This window comes from Rhipicephalus sanguineus, chromosome 7 (genome assembly GCF_013339695.2).
Source record: "Rhipicephalus sanguineus isolate Rsan-2018 chromosome 7, BIME_Rsan_1.4, whole genome shotgun sequence".
NCBI lineage: Eukaryota > Metazoa > Arthropoda > Arachnida > Ixodida > Ixodidae > Rhipicephalus > Rhipicephalus sanguineus.
This window is the reverse complement of record NC_051182.1, coordinates 127470137-127488486: the sequence shown is the minus strand read 5'-3', so window position 1 is coordinate 127488486 and position 18350 is coordinate 127470137. Positions and strand designations below refer to the sequence as shown.

The following is an 18350-nucleotide window of genomic DNA, read 5'->3' as shown; positions in this document are numbered from 1 at the left end:
TAAACCGAGAGAGTTACTTAAGTAAATCAGGACTGACGGACAAGAAAGCCAAAAAAAGTGTGGGGGATGTTATTTGTAGTAATTGTGATACAAATGTGACGAAATTAAAGTGGACGAAAAGATAACTTGCTGCCGGAAGGTCCCTGCCATTGGCAAGCTGTCTTTTCGTCCACTTTACTTTCTTCGCATTTACATCACAATTTATACAAATAACATCCCCTATACTTTCCTTGGCTTTCTTGTCTGTTAGTCCTGATTAATGTTGTGTCTAGCAAAGAAAAACGAGCATTTAAAATTCTCCTTCTTAAGTAAATCAGGGTATCACCATAATCTGGAACAAGAAGTGTATGCCAGTAGGACAAAAACAGATGTTCAAAACTCATCTGAGCGAAAGTTATGGTATATTGAACATTCGTGGGTGAAATCCCATCTTGACACTGACTCGCTCTACAATGTTCAGCATACCACAACTTTTCGTTAAATGGGTTTAGAACATCCATTTGTGCCTTAGGGCATACATGTCTCATTGCAGGTTCTTGTGATATGCTGATTTACTGTGACTCTCTCTGACAATAAAAGTAGACAACCACCCGTATGTAGCATGAAGCAAACAAGGAAATCCATACAGATTTCTCAGAAAGAAAGCCTCTTAGTTGCCGCAAAATTCGTCCTGGTCCTGGGTTCAAACCCGGGACCAACGCCTTTGCGGGGCGGTCACTCTTAACCCTTCTACCACCTTGTGGAGTTTCTCAGAACTCATTTGCGATAATAAAAAGGTTGCCGCAAAACTTGTTCGCTGCTGTACAGACCATTCTTATATTTCTATTGCCTTATTTTCTGAAAAGGTGGTGTCTAAAATGCGGTGTCTATGATGTGTTTCTTTAGCTCTTCAATTACTTCTGCCAAATGCAATTAGAAAAGTGTAGTTTTTGAAGTGCATATCTGTTGACTAGAGGAAACCATCACTGTGGTGTGTATCTGGACATCATCTCCTAAATGCTGACACCCACCCAGCGCCTGTATCACGACTCACCCCCACAGTTATTATTCTGCCTACTGACAAATCAAGCCAACTCATCCAAAAATGAAAACACGCTTTTATACATTGCCATGAATGACGGCATCGTGAGTTGTCATTGCAGTGAGGACTGACATAAGGAACTATGCTTTACGAAGGCAGTGCCAGTTTCCTACTCGCAACAAATCAATGTTTAGCTGCACAGTGTAAGTTATACAAAGAAGCCTGTAATAAAGTGTGGTGGGCAGTTGAAACCGCAACTTCACGCCAAGTTTCAATATGTCAAAACTGCAGAGTCACCTCGGTGAGTGTAACTTGAAAGAACGTGAGCTTGGGCATGTTCGTAATCCATCTTCACACCTATAGCGCACCGAAGGGACAGGAACACAAACAAACGACGTGGACGTAGCGCCATCTTCCAAGAAATGTCTGCTTCGTAAATAAACAATTTGTTGGAAGATAGCGCAGCTTCCGCATCGTTTCTTTCTGTTCCTGTCCCTTCGGTGCGCTATAGGTGTTGAGTTGGTGAGTGTGTCACGAGACATTGAAAGCCCCGCGACTCACCCTCAAGGACCGAGTCGCCGGCACCGGGTGAAGTCGGCCTGTCCTCCGTTATGATGTCCGAGCCCGCGTCGAGTTGGCCAGAGTGGCGGATGTTGCCCGATCCGCCAAAGTTTGGTGCGAGACCGTTGCTCCCTCTAGACCGTGGCGGCTTCAGGAAGAACACCTTCTCGGGCGTTGGGTTCGGCCACGACAGGATTCCCTTTTTGTCGACGCAGCACAGGGTCTGCAATCACATTAGAAAGGTTTCGCGTTGGGAAAACAAGTTTGTGTTAGGAATGTGCAAACAGTAAATTTTAGGTTCGAAGCGAATAGTGATTTAGTCGAATAATTTCTCATCGAATGGTTTGAATAGCATATATCTCATATTATAAAAAAAAAATGAGCACATTTTTCATAACCCAACAAACCTACACAACATTTTTAAAAATTGGAACAAGGCATGTGCGAATGTCATTCTTTTCATTTCGAAGTGAAGTGGAAGCAATTCTGAATAAAAGCAGGATTTGAATTTCAGTAGGATGCAAGTGATAACCCCTAAAATACGTCACATTTAAAAATTTACTACGCTTAGAGCATATAAGCCTGTATAAGAAGCTTTTAAACTTAAAAAATGAAAACAATGTCAACATCATGACGCGATGCCACCTTTTTCACGCGATGAGACAGCCGTCATGATGTTGACATTGTTTTCACCGCAAAAAACAAGGTGGGTGCCATTTGTCCAAGATTGCAGAGGCGCATGTGCAGTAAGGAGGACCCCAAAAAGGCTAGTTGTACCATTAAGCACAGTATGCGTTTTGTTTCATGCACCTGCAATGTTGTTTATTGCATTCCTTTTTCATGCGGACGTAAATACATTGGCCAGACGGGCAGGTGTTTGAACATTAGGCTCAGAGAGCATTTCAGCTCTCTCAAAGGTTCACCATACTCGCATCTCGCGATGCATTGTCGGCAGTGCGGCTGCCAGCCGCTTTTAACTGACACAACAGTGGTGTACCGAAACCGTAATAAGGTGACCAGAGAGATCGTGGAAGCGTTTTTGATTCAAAAGAACAATCTCGATTGTGTCAGCCAGCCTTCCTTGAGCCTACACCCTTGTGAGTTAGCGTTCCTTACAGCTAACCTGGCACCTACGCTTTCTGCGCGATAAAAGTCTCTAGTTTGAGCACGTGTACTTGAATCGCTTGCGTTCAATTTTTAGCTTATCGTGGCTGCGTTATATTTTTTGCTTGTATCACTTTTGGTTAAAAAATGATTAATCGATGTGAGGGTAATACATGTATATTCATTTACCCTTTAGGTAAGGCTTCGCGGCAGTGCAGATATTTCCTGGACAGGTGTCTTCATGGCATAGCACTCTTACGCAGCAGTGAAACCAACTTCACAGGAGGGTTACAAGCGGTCTAATATACGCCTATTCGTTAATTTCGAATACTTTGAAATTTTGAATAATTTAAATTCGTGTCGAAGCGAATTCGAATACTGTAATATTCGCATATGCTTAGTTTGTGTGCGTTCGAATTCTGATGCCTTTTATTTCATTTACGTCTTTTGTTCGGCATTGCGCTTACATTTCGTGCCCTACTTATGGTTAGATTATTCGTAGGGGTGTGCGAATATTCGAAATATCGCATATTTTTCGAATAGTGTTTGCTATTCGATTCGATTCGCACTGAAATTTTACTATTCGAACTATTCGAACTTCCCAAAGACAAATGCAGTCAACGTCCGGTTGAAAGTGACCCCTTCAGATTTTCAATATGCTTCACCTCGTTACACTATCGTATTGCGGCAAAGCTGCCTTTCAAACTCCGTTTCGGTCGAACTTAGCCAAGAGACAAAATCCGGTTAAAAGTGGTCCCTAGATTTTCAATATGCTTCACCTCATCACACCCCCGTATTGCAGCAAAGCTGCCTTTCAAGCTCCGTTACGGTCGAACTTAGGCAAGAGAGAGTCAACGTTTGATTGGAAGTGGTTCCTAGATTTTCAGTATGCTTCACCTCCTCACACCCCCGTATTGCGGCAAAGCTGCCTTTCAAGGTCCGTTACGGTCGAACTTAGCCAAGAGACAGTCAACGTCCGTTTGGAAGTGGTCCCTAGATTTTATATAAGCTTCACCTCATCACACCCCCGTATTGCGGCAAAGCTGCCTTTCAAGCTCCCCTACGGTCGCAAATGTATTAACTCAAGAAAACGCTGGTTCCAATATGGAGATGAAAGATGTGGCAGAGTTGGGGGCTCAATTAATGCTGTTTTGGACCTGAAATTCGGGCAGGAAGTCCGAAAAATCGGACGCCGAAGCTTTTTAGCATCCAAAATTTCAGATGTTCTAATATATCGACGTCTACGAGGCAGATTTGGAACTCCGGACTTGAAGGGAGCACACCCTTGTCCGCCACATCAGTTGGGCTTCCACAGAAGTTGAAAGAAGAGGAGAGGCTGAGGAAATGGCATCTTTGCCTATCACGTGTTAAGTGTTGTCGGCAACACTTTGGCTGCACCAAATCACATACATAAATACAATTCGGCCTCTACATTGCCTCATTCTTGATAAGACAACTATGAAAAACCACCCGCCAGTGCTTCATCAACCTAGCGAAAAGAAACACTTTCAAGTTGCTATCTCATAAGAATATGCTTAGGAATCCTCTCCAACTTTTTTTTCTGCAATTTCACTTCGAAGTATTCGAGAAATGTTTGAGAAATATTCGAAAATTATTCGAAATTATTCGATTCGATTCGCACTCAATCTTTATTATTCGAATTCGCATCGCACCCAAAATTTTGCTATTCGCACAGCTCTAATTATTAGGTTTCTTGTTTGAGCATTGGCATGCCGTCTGAAATCATAAATAGTCTTTGATAGTTGTGAGTGTGAATATTGTAGAACACTAGGGCGAGTTCTGAATCCTGGTTCAGCGCAAAGTGTTCGAACTGAACCACATCCAGCACATATTGCTTGTACAAAAGTTTCATTTGAAAGACAGTGCCTGTCCAAAATGTTTTTTTCTCTGCGTCTGTGTCTCTTTGCATGTCCGTGATAAGGAATTCAAGTAACGACACAGCATCAGGAGCCTCAATATGAGTGAAAAGCGCAGGAAAAGTGTGCGTGAGTTTTACATCCCCAATGGAAGTGCCCTGTCTCTTAAGAAATCGAAAAATAAACACATAAAAAGATGAAACATAATTAAAAACTAATAAAAAATGATCTACAAAACACAGCAGACCTGCGAGCACACACAAAAGTACATCTTAAACTGAATGACTGGGCTTCTAAGAGCACATTGTAAACTTTTTTTAGGGCACTTACTGCAAGTGCTGAGCGTAGAGAGTAGTAGCTTAATGTGCCCACATAAGCAATAGAAATGTGCACACCTGACAGCATTCACAGAAATATTGTCAACTGTGCTACGTGATCTGAAAAGCATGTTGGGAAGGATGCATGCAGTTTGACGCTATGGACACTCTGTGGTTAGTGGTCACTACTGTGACCGTTTAGCTGTGTACACTGACGACAAGAGGGTGAGGACAGAACACCCTTGAGAGTTTCCTGCGTGCAAGCCAGAGCGTTGAGACGATCGAAGTTCTTTGATTTCGTCATATATTTACAGGCCCCGCTTGCTCAAGGTCGGCGTCGTGAGCTGTAACGATTTGTGCGACGCTTCGCCGGCAGATAACTTGGACAATAGATAGAGTGCTATCGAAATTTGGCAATATGTTCAGGCATTCCAAGTTACTGTACCAATGAAGAACACTTAACTGTTTCTTTCTGATTAAATAAGGAATACCGAGATAAGACTGCGACACAAGCCTTTGGTTGAGCTCGTCTCGTTGAGCGAAGAAGTCTCACCGTGACGCTGCCGAGGACGTGCAGGAGGCTGGAGGTCCTCCACAGGTGCGGAGCCTTGCCGCGGAGCAGGGACAAGAACAGCGGCTGCACCTGGCCCCACGACAGGTCCGATCCGTCGGGGTGCGTTGACTCCACCTCGTCACCTTCCTCAAAAGGGTCGTCGTGAGCACGCTGCACAGCCTGTAACATCGACGGTGTTTTGTTTGACGACGCATTCAAGCATCTTTATAACGAAGCGCTCGTGGTTTTCAAAGTGATTCATTATACAGGTCACTTCATTGTAAATGCCGCACATTTTAACGCTCGGAGTATAGCCCAGATGTAACGAATCCTACCTTACACTGGTCATATTGTTATACAAGCGTTCGCTGTAGAGGCATTCGACTGTATTTGGATACAACTTAGGAAGGCAGGAGAGGCCCCGCCCAGATGACCGAAGCGCAGCAGCCGATTGGCTCCGCGACTAAAGAAGCAGTCCCACTCATGTACTGCGCGATGTTTTTCAAATGGCGGGGTCACTGAGCGTGGCGGGGTCACCTTAGCACCCCCCAGGTCGCATACCCCCCGTAACTGATGCCTCTGAGCCTATGTACTCCCTATGGCGAAAAGAGTGGTGCACTGACCATGTGTTCTTGAGCGGCCACCATGAGATGCAGCCTCGCTGTGCCCAGTGCATGCAGGCCCACCCAGAGTGCGGGCAGGGACAGCGGCAGCAGGGGCAGGATGGCCAGGGCGGGCTGCAACACCAACTCTTTGACGCTGCCGGCCCGGTCTCCCAGGTAGCGCCACTGGGCCAGCTTCAGCACGGTCGTCAGTACCTGAAGTAACAAAGAAAGGTGAAGTTGTCGTTCACGTGAAAGAACAGCACAAAGCGCTAACTACCCACAGGGGTTTGTTTTTCACAGAGCACAGTTTCATGTGCTCGAAAAAAAGCCACCAGACATACGCGGCACGATTGCCTCCTTAGAAGATGAAGCTCCTTGTTGGAAAGGGTGACAGATGAAGTTATTAAGGCGAAAGCCTTAGATGCCTCATCAAACGCGAAAATTGACTGTCAATGCCGGCGGCGTCAACATGAGCGACGCAAAAAATCATCGTCACGTGATGACGTCACCATATGATATCATCGTAACATCACACACCGCCAAAATTTGTGATGTCATCATGGCGTCACTATGAAGTCACATAATGTGATGTCATCCCTTGACAGCGTTACTTAGTCAAAGCTGGGCAGTGCAAAACCAGGTGAGTTGCAGAAAGCTTTCGAAAGGGAAATGGGGGAGGATCAATACATCGACCGCGAAGAAAAAGAAGATGGCTTTCGCCGTTGAGTCATCTTAGGCGAATCCATAAGGGCACTGTGAGTTTTTACACAATCGTGATCTGATCTCGAGATATTTTCGGCCTCAATGATTTCACTTGTAAGTTTGTCATGCGCAAAGCTTGAGCAACTTCTTGACAGCTTTTTGGCCACAGTGGGGTTCCATGGGCATCATAATGGAGTGTCATGAACGAATTTTGATTACCTGGATTTTTATTATTGGTGGCCGATACAAAAGCACAGGAGCGTTTTTCGCATTCCACCGCAACTATAAGACGCATCCATGACAAAAGCCTCCACAATGAAATAACCTGTATGACAATTATAAGGGCATTCGTTCAACTGCGTCACCAGAACATGACAACACTGTTTGGGAATTGAAGCCGCAGCCGTAGCCACAGCCGTAGCCACAGCCGTAGCCACAGCTGTAGCCAAGGAAGAGTCGTCGAGCCACTGCAACGGCTGCTTTGAGACACCGATGCAAACTTAAGTATGATGACTTGACAGAGCAGAGATGAAAATGAATCAAGGGAGGACTCAAAACCAAGGCCCTACCAGAATGCCAATCACAGTCCGCTCGAGGTACGTGCTGTTGACGTGGTGCAGTTCCTTGGCGAACATCGAGACGGGTCGCATGAGCGAGTTCTCCAGGCACAACCTGCAAATGACATGAACGAAGGAATTGCCAAAATAGACAGGCAAGGATGGATTACAACAGCTGCTGCCGAAGCTGAACTGACAAAGCATCGCAGGTGTATTGTAGAATGTGCGGCTTCGGCCCTAGCTCAATGCGTATGGTAACGAGTTGCTCTATGCGTATGGTAACATGATGAGACGATTATTGTGGTAAATTACAGGTATAGCAGATTAAAATAGCTTTGTGACAACCATAACGGTACAATATTTCCGTACTTATACCGTACAGTAAATCGGTACGAGCATGTGGGGTACGTCATTCCTGGCTCATTACGCACCGGTGATCCCGTGGCAAAGTTTTTATGCACGCTGATTTGCCACTGCACCACGTCTGTTTTGATGCATCGCTCTGTGTCGCCGGTGGGCTACACAAGCATTTGGCCTTAGCCTTACGACTAATGTATCGATGGCAATTTCGCAGTGCGACTGGTGCAAGCTTTCTTTTTTTTTTGTCAAACATAGAACGCCTTTGTACGTCTGGTGCTTCGTTTGCATAGTACATTGCTTACGGTGTGTGGTGCCTGAAGCGTGCAACGTATTGTCGGTGGACGCTTTACACGGCTCGCAGCACAGGAAGAGGAATCCAAGGAATCGTAAGTCTATGTACATTATCGCAAGGGATACATCAACAGCATTGGCCTTTGAGATGAAGGATAACAGGCCAGTGTGGCGGCGTTAGTACTGTGGTTGCGCGCATCGAGAAGCATCATCGCTTATTTACCCTCCTCTCCCGCCTCCGCCCCAGCTTTTGACGTTCTTCGTGCTAAATGTAAACGAAAAAAATTAGGGGTTCCATGGTACTCTAGGAAAAGCCATTGGGTTTCCTCAAGGTCAAACAACTTGAGAACCTGTGTTCTAGGGCCTACACATTTCTTAAATAGTAAATATGAAGCACAGAGTCTTCCGACGGGCTAAAGGCTCAACACACCGACTTTTAGCAAATTTTGTAGAGCCAACGTGGAAAGAACGTGAAAAAGCTCTTTGAAATCTGCGACTTCACGCACACAGAAGTTTGATGTGAAATTAAAAATTAAAATTATACCTTCACTTTCTGTTATATTAATGAACGTACGACGGTGAAATTAGCGAAAATAGAGATCTAAAACTATAATTTATCAGTCTAAATTGATTTATTGTTTCACTTTGGTGCCCCTTAATAAACCATAACATAACAAACATAAATGTGATAAATTACTGAATATAGCTAAGTAAGTTTAAAAAATGGTCTTAAGAGAAAGAGAGAAAGCTGGTCTTAACGCTGTTACTGAGTACAGCAGACTCTCATTGATACATTTCCATGTCATACGATTTCCCGGTGCCAATGTTCGCAATATCGTTATTGAGCAAAACTGCGCGATATTTTAGTAGATTTGGTTAGTATGTTTTCCCGGATAGTATGTTTTTCATGCGTTTATTTTTCCTCAACGTCTCAACAAGGTTCTACTGTAACCTATATATGTTTATAAATGAACACTGAATACAACGAATCTATTTACGTGTAACATATGACTTTGTTATTAGAGTCTTTTAGCAGGTTACGGAAATACGGTATGCAAATACGGTAAGGCAATATGGTAAGGCAGTACGGCAATGCTCCTCCTTTCCCGTTTCTTGTGCTTAAGCCGCTCCCAGTTCAGGTGACAAAGCGTTCTCCAAACGACAGGTTCCTCGTTAACAATGCATAGGCTGACAAGCAAAAATGAGGCGTGACAACCCCACAGTAATTTTTGAAAAAGCTTTTGTGGTGTCGGGGTGCCTTCACCGGCAAAAGCCCAACGAGCGCTAACATACGGCCTTACCGTATTTGCGAACCGTATTTCCTTGACTTGCTAAAGGGCTCCCTTAACAAGTCGGACCGTACCTGAAGAACTTGACGTAAGGCACTTCAAGCATGACAAAGTGGCGAGGCTCAACCGGCCGTCGCAGCCGAGCCCCCGTGAAGGTGGCACACGTGCCGATGCCTGTCTCCGGGACAAACGTCTCTTTCTCCTCCAGAACCAGCGGTGCTTCCTTGCCCTGCGTGTTTTGACGGGTGTGAAACGAACAGCAAAATCCCGTTAGGGCAGATCCTCGAGGGACTGTAACAGTGTGTTCCGATTAACGGGAGTTCCGTTAAAGGGCCAGCAAACAACCACGCGGTTCAAAATTTGCGATGAAGAGATAACTGCATTCCCGTGCGATGTGAACATGCTGCCGCGTGAATTTTGTGAATAGGTGCTGTAATAAGAAAGTTACAGTGTTTAGAACAACATGCTTTGGCTGGTTTTGGTTTTGCGCTTGGCCTTCCCGTCCTCTGCCGTGAAGAGGGGTGGACATAACCCACTGTCGTGAATACATCCCCTTTGGCAATGTGACGCGATGTCAGTGATTACATCATCGGCGTGCAGCCAACGACCGAGCAAGGCTTCCTTCACGTGTCACTTGTGTCAGAGTAGTGCGGTGTGAGGGGTGCGAGGCACTGGCCATGTACACAAATACGCGATACATGCGGCAACTGTGCGGCCAGAACCACATCACCGCAAGGCCGAGGCACCGTTTTGTAGTGCAGAGGACCAATCGATAAAGTCGGTGCTACGTAAAGTTGCCTACGGGCAACATTACACTCAAACCTCGATATAACGCACACGGATATAACGAATTATCGGTTATAATGTAGGAAATGAATAATAGTCTTTTCATAGATCAGTGTTAAGAATACGCTTATAACGAATTTTCGGATATAACGAGATGCGACTTCTTTATAATGAGGTGTATGTCACTTTGCGGGCAAAGAGGACTTGACAGGCACTGGAGAGGTACGAGAGAATTGTCTTTCGAAATGGAGTGTCCACGTGGCGTGCAGCGCTGTGATATCCTTAAAATGTGATCATTGCGGCCTTGTGCACCAGCTGGCAAGCTTGTTTAGGAGGTGTGAAAGGAAGTTGGAGCCTTTCTATTGGCCCTTTAACAGGAGGCACACGCATCACACGTTTAAAAGGAGTGTTGTTTACTGAGGAATATGCACAGAGATCATATAATATCTGTCATGCACGCTCTTGAGATTGTTAAATACGTTAAGCATAAATAACTGAATGTATCAGCCCGTTTGACACCACAGTGTGCAGCATGACTGACAGGAAGGATTTCACCAATCGGTGTCAGTCACAGTGTGAAGCGTTCTACGATAAGTGAACTTGGGTGTGACGAGCAGTTTTGAGGCCATCATGAAAAGAAAAAAAAAAGGAAGTCTTCCAAGCAAAAATCTAGGTGATGTGGTGTTGCATCACCCCAACTGCGCAATTTGATTACGCGTGATAAGATAATGCACTTTCTTTGGAAATGCAGTGATGTAAACTAAGGCACAAAGGTATCAACATATAAACGTACAGTCAAGGCAATATGTACACTAGAACACTAAATAACTTTGAAAAAAAGTGTATTGTTCATAGGAACCATAATGTATTTACTTGCACAACACCGGCCCTAGCTTATGTTGGCCAGCAGTTGATAATGCTGGCCAGCTGTTGGCTAGTGTATTCCTGCATTCATGTCGGCTACTGTATTCCTGTATTCTTGCTGTATTGCTAGTATACCTAACGTTGGCTAATAGCTATGTAGTCGAACCAAGATATATCGAATCTGAAGGGGGTCCCTAAAGAGTTCTATATAAAGGTGATTGATATACAAAATATTTATCGAAAATATATTCAAGAGGGTTTTACAACTGCTTGATACACACAATAATTAATTTTATGTGGTTCGATACATGTGAGTTTGACTGCACTCTTTCACACCACATAACCAATTAATGAATGTTCACTAGTACGTCTCTGCCTCATTCCCTATAGTGGTTTTGGCACGTAAAACTCCAACAATTATTATTGTTACTATTTTAGGGTACAAATTATGTAAAGTAATAAATTCATTAATGTTTTATGCAAGTGCTTCTTGCACTACAACAGTTTCCTCCAAATAAACTTGTTGCAAAACTGCTTTTTTTGACGCGTTTTAATCACTCGCTCGTTAGAGCCAGCGATAACGGTGGCCACAAGCTGAAACAGCCAAGTCCAGAGTGGCTCACCATGGCACGGGACAGGCCCGTAGCACAGGAATTCTTTTCGGGGGGGGGGGCACAATTGCCGAAAACGTAATGACTATTTGAGAAGACAACACGGACTGTACTTTTCATTATTGTATTTTTGTCCTCGTCTTTGGGGGGGGGGGGGGGGGGGCGGGCTATTGTACTTGCGCATTTTCAGAAACGGGTAAAACCCATTATCAATAAAAATTTAGGGGGGGCCGGGGCTCCCCAGGCCCCCCCCCCCGGCTACGGGCCTGCCAGCTTCCTTTTCTATTTTTATGTAACTGACCCGTTACATGTGTAACCACTGCCTTGTGCATGCTGCGCCGGAGTGGCTTGGAACGTTCCCAATTATTGCAGATTGTTCTGATAAGCTTGAGTGCACAACGCGAACAGTACAGCTTATCCTGGAACTAACGTGACCACCAACGATAAGGCTGAAACCTTCGATGCCACATGTATAAATGCCGACGCGCCTTACCGCTTGTCAGATTACAGACGACTGACGTCCGTGCTTCCCACTTTTGCTGCACTTATCAATGTCATTCTTTTTCTGGGCACAAGTTCACGCAATAAAGAGTCCGATCTTTAGTGGCTGCGATTGCTTTCTTCACCGTCACAACCATGTGATAATATCATGAACCATCTCGCTCAACGACAAGTTTAAAGCTCACCTTGGTGACTAGGCTGCACTTTCCCGGCACCTGATGTCCCGGCCGGACGACCACCACGTCCCCTTCGACCAGGAGGTGCACAGGCACGTTGACCAGACGGCCATCGCGCACGGCCCACTGGAGGCTGATGCACGGCGACGCCGGCTGGAACAGTGGAGCGTAGTCCGAGGTGCTCCAAGGGCGCTTCGTCGCCGCTTCCGTGACCCAGAGTGTCTTTTGCGAGAAGTGGGCGAAGGAAAACGACAATGCGGAAGCGCAGATGATCACGTTAATTCGGGAGGTTATACCTAGTCGCTGTTACTACAGCCACCTGGATAATAAAGGCCTTGCTAAAGCTTAGCATGAACATCAGAAGCGTGGAATCGCCTTCCTTTGCAAGTAAACTCCATCGCAAATCATTAGTTCTCTAACCGTCAGCGGTTTGTTGCAAGGCCCCTCCCGACAACGCAACACGACCGCAGCGGCTCATGGTCGGGCACTGCTCGACAAGTTCCTTTGTGGTTGATTCATGCACATGTTTTATCACTGCATCATGCGTCATCTCTAAATGTGTAAGTAAACTTGTTTTACTAGAGCTTTGATTTCTTTAGGTTTTGACCACAATGAACGGAAGGTGGGTAAAGGTTTAAGAGTGCAAAAGATTAGAGGAACTGATAACCAATTTTTATGGCACCTGTTTTCTTTAGTGCAACAGAAAGCTTGCCGGTCCGAGTGTCTTATCATGGAATGGTAACCTGAAACACGCCGTCAAACATTTATAATCAGTTTTTTTTCGATCCGTGGCAACCATGAAGTCGTATACACACACCACATGCTGCAAACAGTGGGAGGTGAGTGTGACAGTGGTTCGCGTTTGTGCGCGGCGGTTTGCTGCGCATGCTCCGCGGCTCGACATGTTCCACTAGTGGCCGTGAAGGCAGCGCCGCTTTTCAGCGTGCAACATTTTTTTGCCTCGTAAGAAGCACAGAATATTGCAGGGGTGGATAATAACATACATACTCTAATCTTGAGCACTAATTATGGTGCACATGAAAGCATCAGACTACGTACAGCAAAGTGAATGACTCCATAATCCAGCTTCAAGGCTCTTCCACAAGGCTGCGCGACATACTGTTTTTATTTTGCGACTTTTGAACGCAATTTAAGATATAGTCCTACTCAAATCACAAGAAGCATGCTTGAATCTGTCAATATAATTCACGGTCTTTATATATATATATATATATATATATATAGTAATGCACTCAGCTCTCTTTTGTTTGAAAGTGTGTTAAATAAATAAATTTAAAAAAATGCCTCAAACTACGCTTCAAGGTGTACTGACATCACTCATAGTTTAAGTGAAAGCTGTTGACCATGAAATGTTAGATAAAAAGAATCCTGGGCAACCCTAACAGAAGGCTCATACCTTTGTACGGGCTATGTTCTCACTGCTCAGTTTGGGTTGAAGTAATAGACAAACACAAGGTGGCTTCACTGTAGCGGCCACGTTTCTTCAGGCCAGTGTTTTGAGTTACGCCAGGTTGGATGCTAAGGGAGCTAGCTGCAAGCCTTACTTCGTATAACGTTCTAATTGGTTGCCACCGCATTCGTTGCTTCACGTTTACGGAGACACTGTGACTTTTAAAAAATTAACCTAAAACAACCCTAATACAAGACTTAGGGATCTGGTAGTGGCACTCGCACTGGTTCCGTCTAGGCTTGTGCAAATAGTAAATTATAGGCTCGAAGCGAATTCGAAGCGAATAGTGATTTAGTCGAATAATTTCGAATCGAATTCGAATAGTATATACGTGTCACATATTATAAAGAAAAATTAGCATATTTGTCATGACCAAACTAACCTGCACAATATTTTTTGAAATTGAAACAAGGCATGTGCAAATTTTATTCTTTTTGGTTCAAAGGGGAGTGGAAGTAAAATAGAATAGTAGTAGGATTTGACTTTCGCTAGAATGCAAGTGATAACCTGTAAAATACATTACGTTTTAAAAGTTACTATACTTAGAGCATATAAGCCGGTATGACGAACTTTGAAACTTAAAAAATGATGAATCGATGTGAGGGTATGCTCGCGGACAACTTTTCTTGGCAATGAAGGGAAGGCTAGAGAGCCGAACTATGCACGTGCTACCGCTGAGGGATATAGTCCCAGAATTGCGTCCGTGTTTTCTGCGTGAGAATAAAAAAAAACATTACTTCATTTTCTACGGGACACTGTTTCAAAAGAGGGTCAGCGCGCACCAAGGAGATATTTGTATTTGTTTTGCTTTATGCAGTGTCGTTTCGCGTTTTTGCACCTGTGAAAACGTTGCACCTTTTATGTGCACCTCACAGTCAAAATGGCGTCTTCGTCTTCAGGTGAGCGCTCGTCACCCTCCAGCTTTTCCGATGACTCGCCGAAGGAGCTAGTGACGAATTTCACTAACAAATGTCCGTCAAAGCCTGTGACGGCAGCTCAAATAATCAAACTGCCGTCACAGGAGATATGGAAGGTTCACAAACCAAAACTAAATTTGAAACGCGCACCAAACCGGACTACTTCGTGGAGCAGTAAATGTGCAGTAGCTCCGCTCCTCGTAGCCTTTTCTTCATTGCCAAGAAAAGTTGTCCGCGAGTATAGTTTGTTCATTTGACCTTGAAGTAGGGCTTCTCGGCAGTGCGGGATTTCTTCTGGAAAGGTGTATTCACGGCATAGCACCCCTGCACTGCAGTGAAACCACCTTTACGGGAGGTTACATGCTGTTTATGTATGTCTATTCGTTCATTTCGAATACTTCGAAATTAGAATAATTTAAATTTGTTTCGAAGCGAATTTGAATACTGTAATATTCGTTCGAATATTCGAACTGCCCGAATATTCACACAAGCCTAGTTCCGTCCCTTTTACATACGTTTTTGGTGTTTGTGTTTCACGTGCTGCCGAAGCAATCTAGAAAGAAGAGCGTGGTTGAGATCTGATCTGTCATGTGCTGCAACGAGCGCTATCTGATGGCTTGAGACGTAATTGGCATTTACACTAATTTCCACTGCTTATATGACTCCATTTTAACTTATGACATACCTTAATGTTGACTGTCATATATACAACCCTTAGCTTAGTCCATTCCATCCCTTTTATATACGTTTTTATTTTTACCAGGGTTTTCGGACAGTTCGCAGCTGCGCTAGACAGGATGGCCTGGAACATATCAAAGAGTGTCATCAGGTGCTCGTGTCACTAAAAATAATGAGATAAATAACAACAATGGGGAAGTAGGAGTCATGCCAAGGGTGACGCACTAGCCAGCGTGTTGACCATGGCTTGGGCGCGGTGCCTCATTTCCATGTGACGTAGCCTCGTCTCCCAGATCACAAGTATAACGTTGAGCGCAAGCACGCAGATGAGGAACAGAGAGTCTCCAACCAACACGGGACCCCTGCAATAAAACGGGAACATGTGTAGACAGTTCCTTCTGCCTGACCCTTGGAATTTAGTTCAATTAAGTTGTTCTTGAAACAATGTCACAGAGTGGACACGAAGGAAAAAAGTCAGAAGCCCTTCCCCTGTTGGGAAAATCAGGGCCTTACCCAACCCAGTACTTTTCTTTCTTTCTTTTTATCGCATTGCGCTACGCTTCCTCCCAACTGCTTCCTTCCTCCATGCCCGGAACTGGAGCTTCATCAATGCTCTTGGCAGCGCAACACTTCAGTTGCTACATGCAACAGTGACAGTCATGCGTTCGTATCCAGGCAACAATAAAGTGTCAACGTGAAATGACAACTGACGTTGATAAAAGATCAGATTGCCATATCAGAAACGGCTGATCACCGACAAGCTTACGACTGAGACAGAGCATTGGTTATTGGAAAACGGAGCATACTAATACGCATGTGACCGGCACACCTTTGAGGGCTGAATTTTGGTACACCCGCATTCCTGCACACTCGTCGGCACCGGTGCCGCCACCGAAATCTGTAACTCACAACAAGCTTCACTTGAAAAGCTGCACAAATAGACTTGAGTGGTCCTGGCCATAAAACATGTGCTCATAACAGTGATACGATATGAAGACCTTTACTAGCCCATAACAATGATCAATAGAAAAAAAACAAAAAAAGATGCAATACATTCGACAAGGCATGCTTAAAGACCGTATGTGTTTAACATAAGTATGTAATGGTATGCACAGTAGACCCCCTTTAAGATAAGCTTGAAGGGACCAAGAAAAATGGTTTTTATCAGAGGTGCTCCCAGAAAGATATAGCATGCAAAGTGAATCCAAATGTTAATGAAGTTGGCAGAGCTAATCACAAAAGGAAGACGTGGGTTTCTGGGAGACTGAAAATGGTGGCTTCAAGCTCATTTGCCCGGTTTCGTCCAATCTGCAATGACTTTTTACTGCCGTTCTGTAAATTGATATGTTCTTGAAAATGAAGAATATTGCCTTTATTTGTGACACCAGAACGATTTTGCTAGAGAGACTTCAGTCTGCAAGCTCCTTTGGAATTCGTCTCTTGGTCTCAGCCTGTGCAACCATGATGTCGTTTTCAGTCAGGATCAGAACTAGCCGGCTGGTTTGCTGTTTGGCTACAAAAATTACAAAACGTGGAGAGGCACCACGTCGCCAGTCATACATACAAACACTCACCCTCCGAGTGAGTAGGCCACCACGAATGCCACCACTTCAAAGAGCAGCAAGACCACGCTTGGCCACCGGAAAATCGAGTGCGGGTTGTTGTGGTGGAACGACTCCCCAAGCCACGTCACCTTGGCACTCCCTTCGCTGGAACACGATGCAAAAACAGTCATGAGAATCACAGGAAAACATACTTAGCTGAAGCGCATACAATGTGGCTGGAAACCTGGTTTGCTTTGGGACATTAAACCACATAGACCAACCAACTTCTAAGAGTCCGCATGCAATTGTATCAGCCTCGAGAACAAGAGTTCGTGTGTCTCAAGCCTCTCCTCTAGGCTCTCCTCTTATGCACTTTTAGTTCCTATTATGTCTTACCAACACGCTCTAACATTCACATTAGTGAAAAAGCGCTCCATCGAATGAATGGTAGACAGAGTGAGTGATAGACAGGTACCTCCACAAGATTTGTGTAATTTGCAGGACATTTAAAACAACAGGTGGCTGTTTCTTGAGGCCTACAGGTCTCGACGAAGTCTGTCCACGTGCTGGGCACTTCACTCATGAATGCCCAAAGAGTGCAGCCAGAAGTTCCCCAGTACTAGTTTTACAAACTTACAGTCACAGATGGCACGTGCAATTGTGACCTGGTGTTTCGGTGCTAAACATGCATCACCAAAGATGACACAGGCTTCAACTAAACACTCGTATGCTCATGTGAAGACGACTTACCCCAAGTCTCCAAAATAAAATGAACGTGTTCCGATTATAACTAGCCTATCTTTCAATTGCCTGTGATAGTACATCTCACCATGGGTGCCGGCAGGGGGGTGCAAAAGGGGCACATGCCCCCCTCAAGCCACACCAGCAGTTGACCCCCACCCAAGCTGCACCGACGGCTCCCCCCTCACCAAGCAGCGACGCAACACGGGCCTGCAACCCCCGAGACAAAATTCTGCCGACACCCATGCATCTCAGAGCTAAATGTGCTATTCACAGCTTACATTCAATGCAGACAATGAAAGAATGGTCTTGCTGAATCCCCAGAACTAGAAAACATTTTTATTAGAGAGTCTACACAAGTTTAAAAAGCTTAAGTCTCTTTGCCTCTACGGACATCTGACTGCCATCAAATAATGTCAGATGCACCTACACTATTCTCTCCCGACGTCTACTTGTTCCGTGCAGTACTGTACATGCCGATCCCAGGGCTCTGCCAACCCGTTTATAGGCCTTAGATGCATCCACTCCTCTAACTGATCTTACTATCTTGCCAAGCCAGCGACTGCTGCAATTACAGCATGCTGGTAATAGTGGTAGAGTAAGATCAGTTAGAGGAGTGGATGCATCTAAGGCCTATAAACGCGTTGCCAAGAGCCCGGGATTGGTCTAAGCAGGTTGAATGGTGACTGTGGTAGGAAGTCTGCTTGTACAATGACAAATCCGCTTGCTTCGGACTGAATGGAGGCCCTCTTCCAATTCTCTTGAAAGTTTACCGAAAAAGTCAGCTATGGCTACTTCGGTATCCTCCTCAGTGTTGCCATCAA

General features: G+C 44.8%; 1 protein-coding gene across 1 annotated transcript in view; it reads right to left on the bottom strand.

Moving 5' to 3' along the window:
- LOC119398996 (transmembrane protein 94-like) overlaps positions 1–16976 on the bottom strand; it is a 48472-nt gene extending 31496 nt beyond the window's left edge. The window contains 8 exon segments of the mRNA XM_049417495.1: positions 1583–1805; positions 5434–5613; positions 6057–6251; positions 7310–7412; positions 9312–9466; positions 12185–12471; positions 15467–15603; positions 16816–16976. Of these exon segments, the coding sequence (XP_049273452.1) occupies positions 1583–1805; positions 5434–5613; positions 6057–6251; positions 7310–7412; positions 9312–9466; positions 12185–12471; positions 15467–15603; positions 16816–16976 (1441 nt within the window).
- Between the last annotated feature and the right edge of the window lie 1374 nt (positions 16977–18350).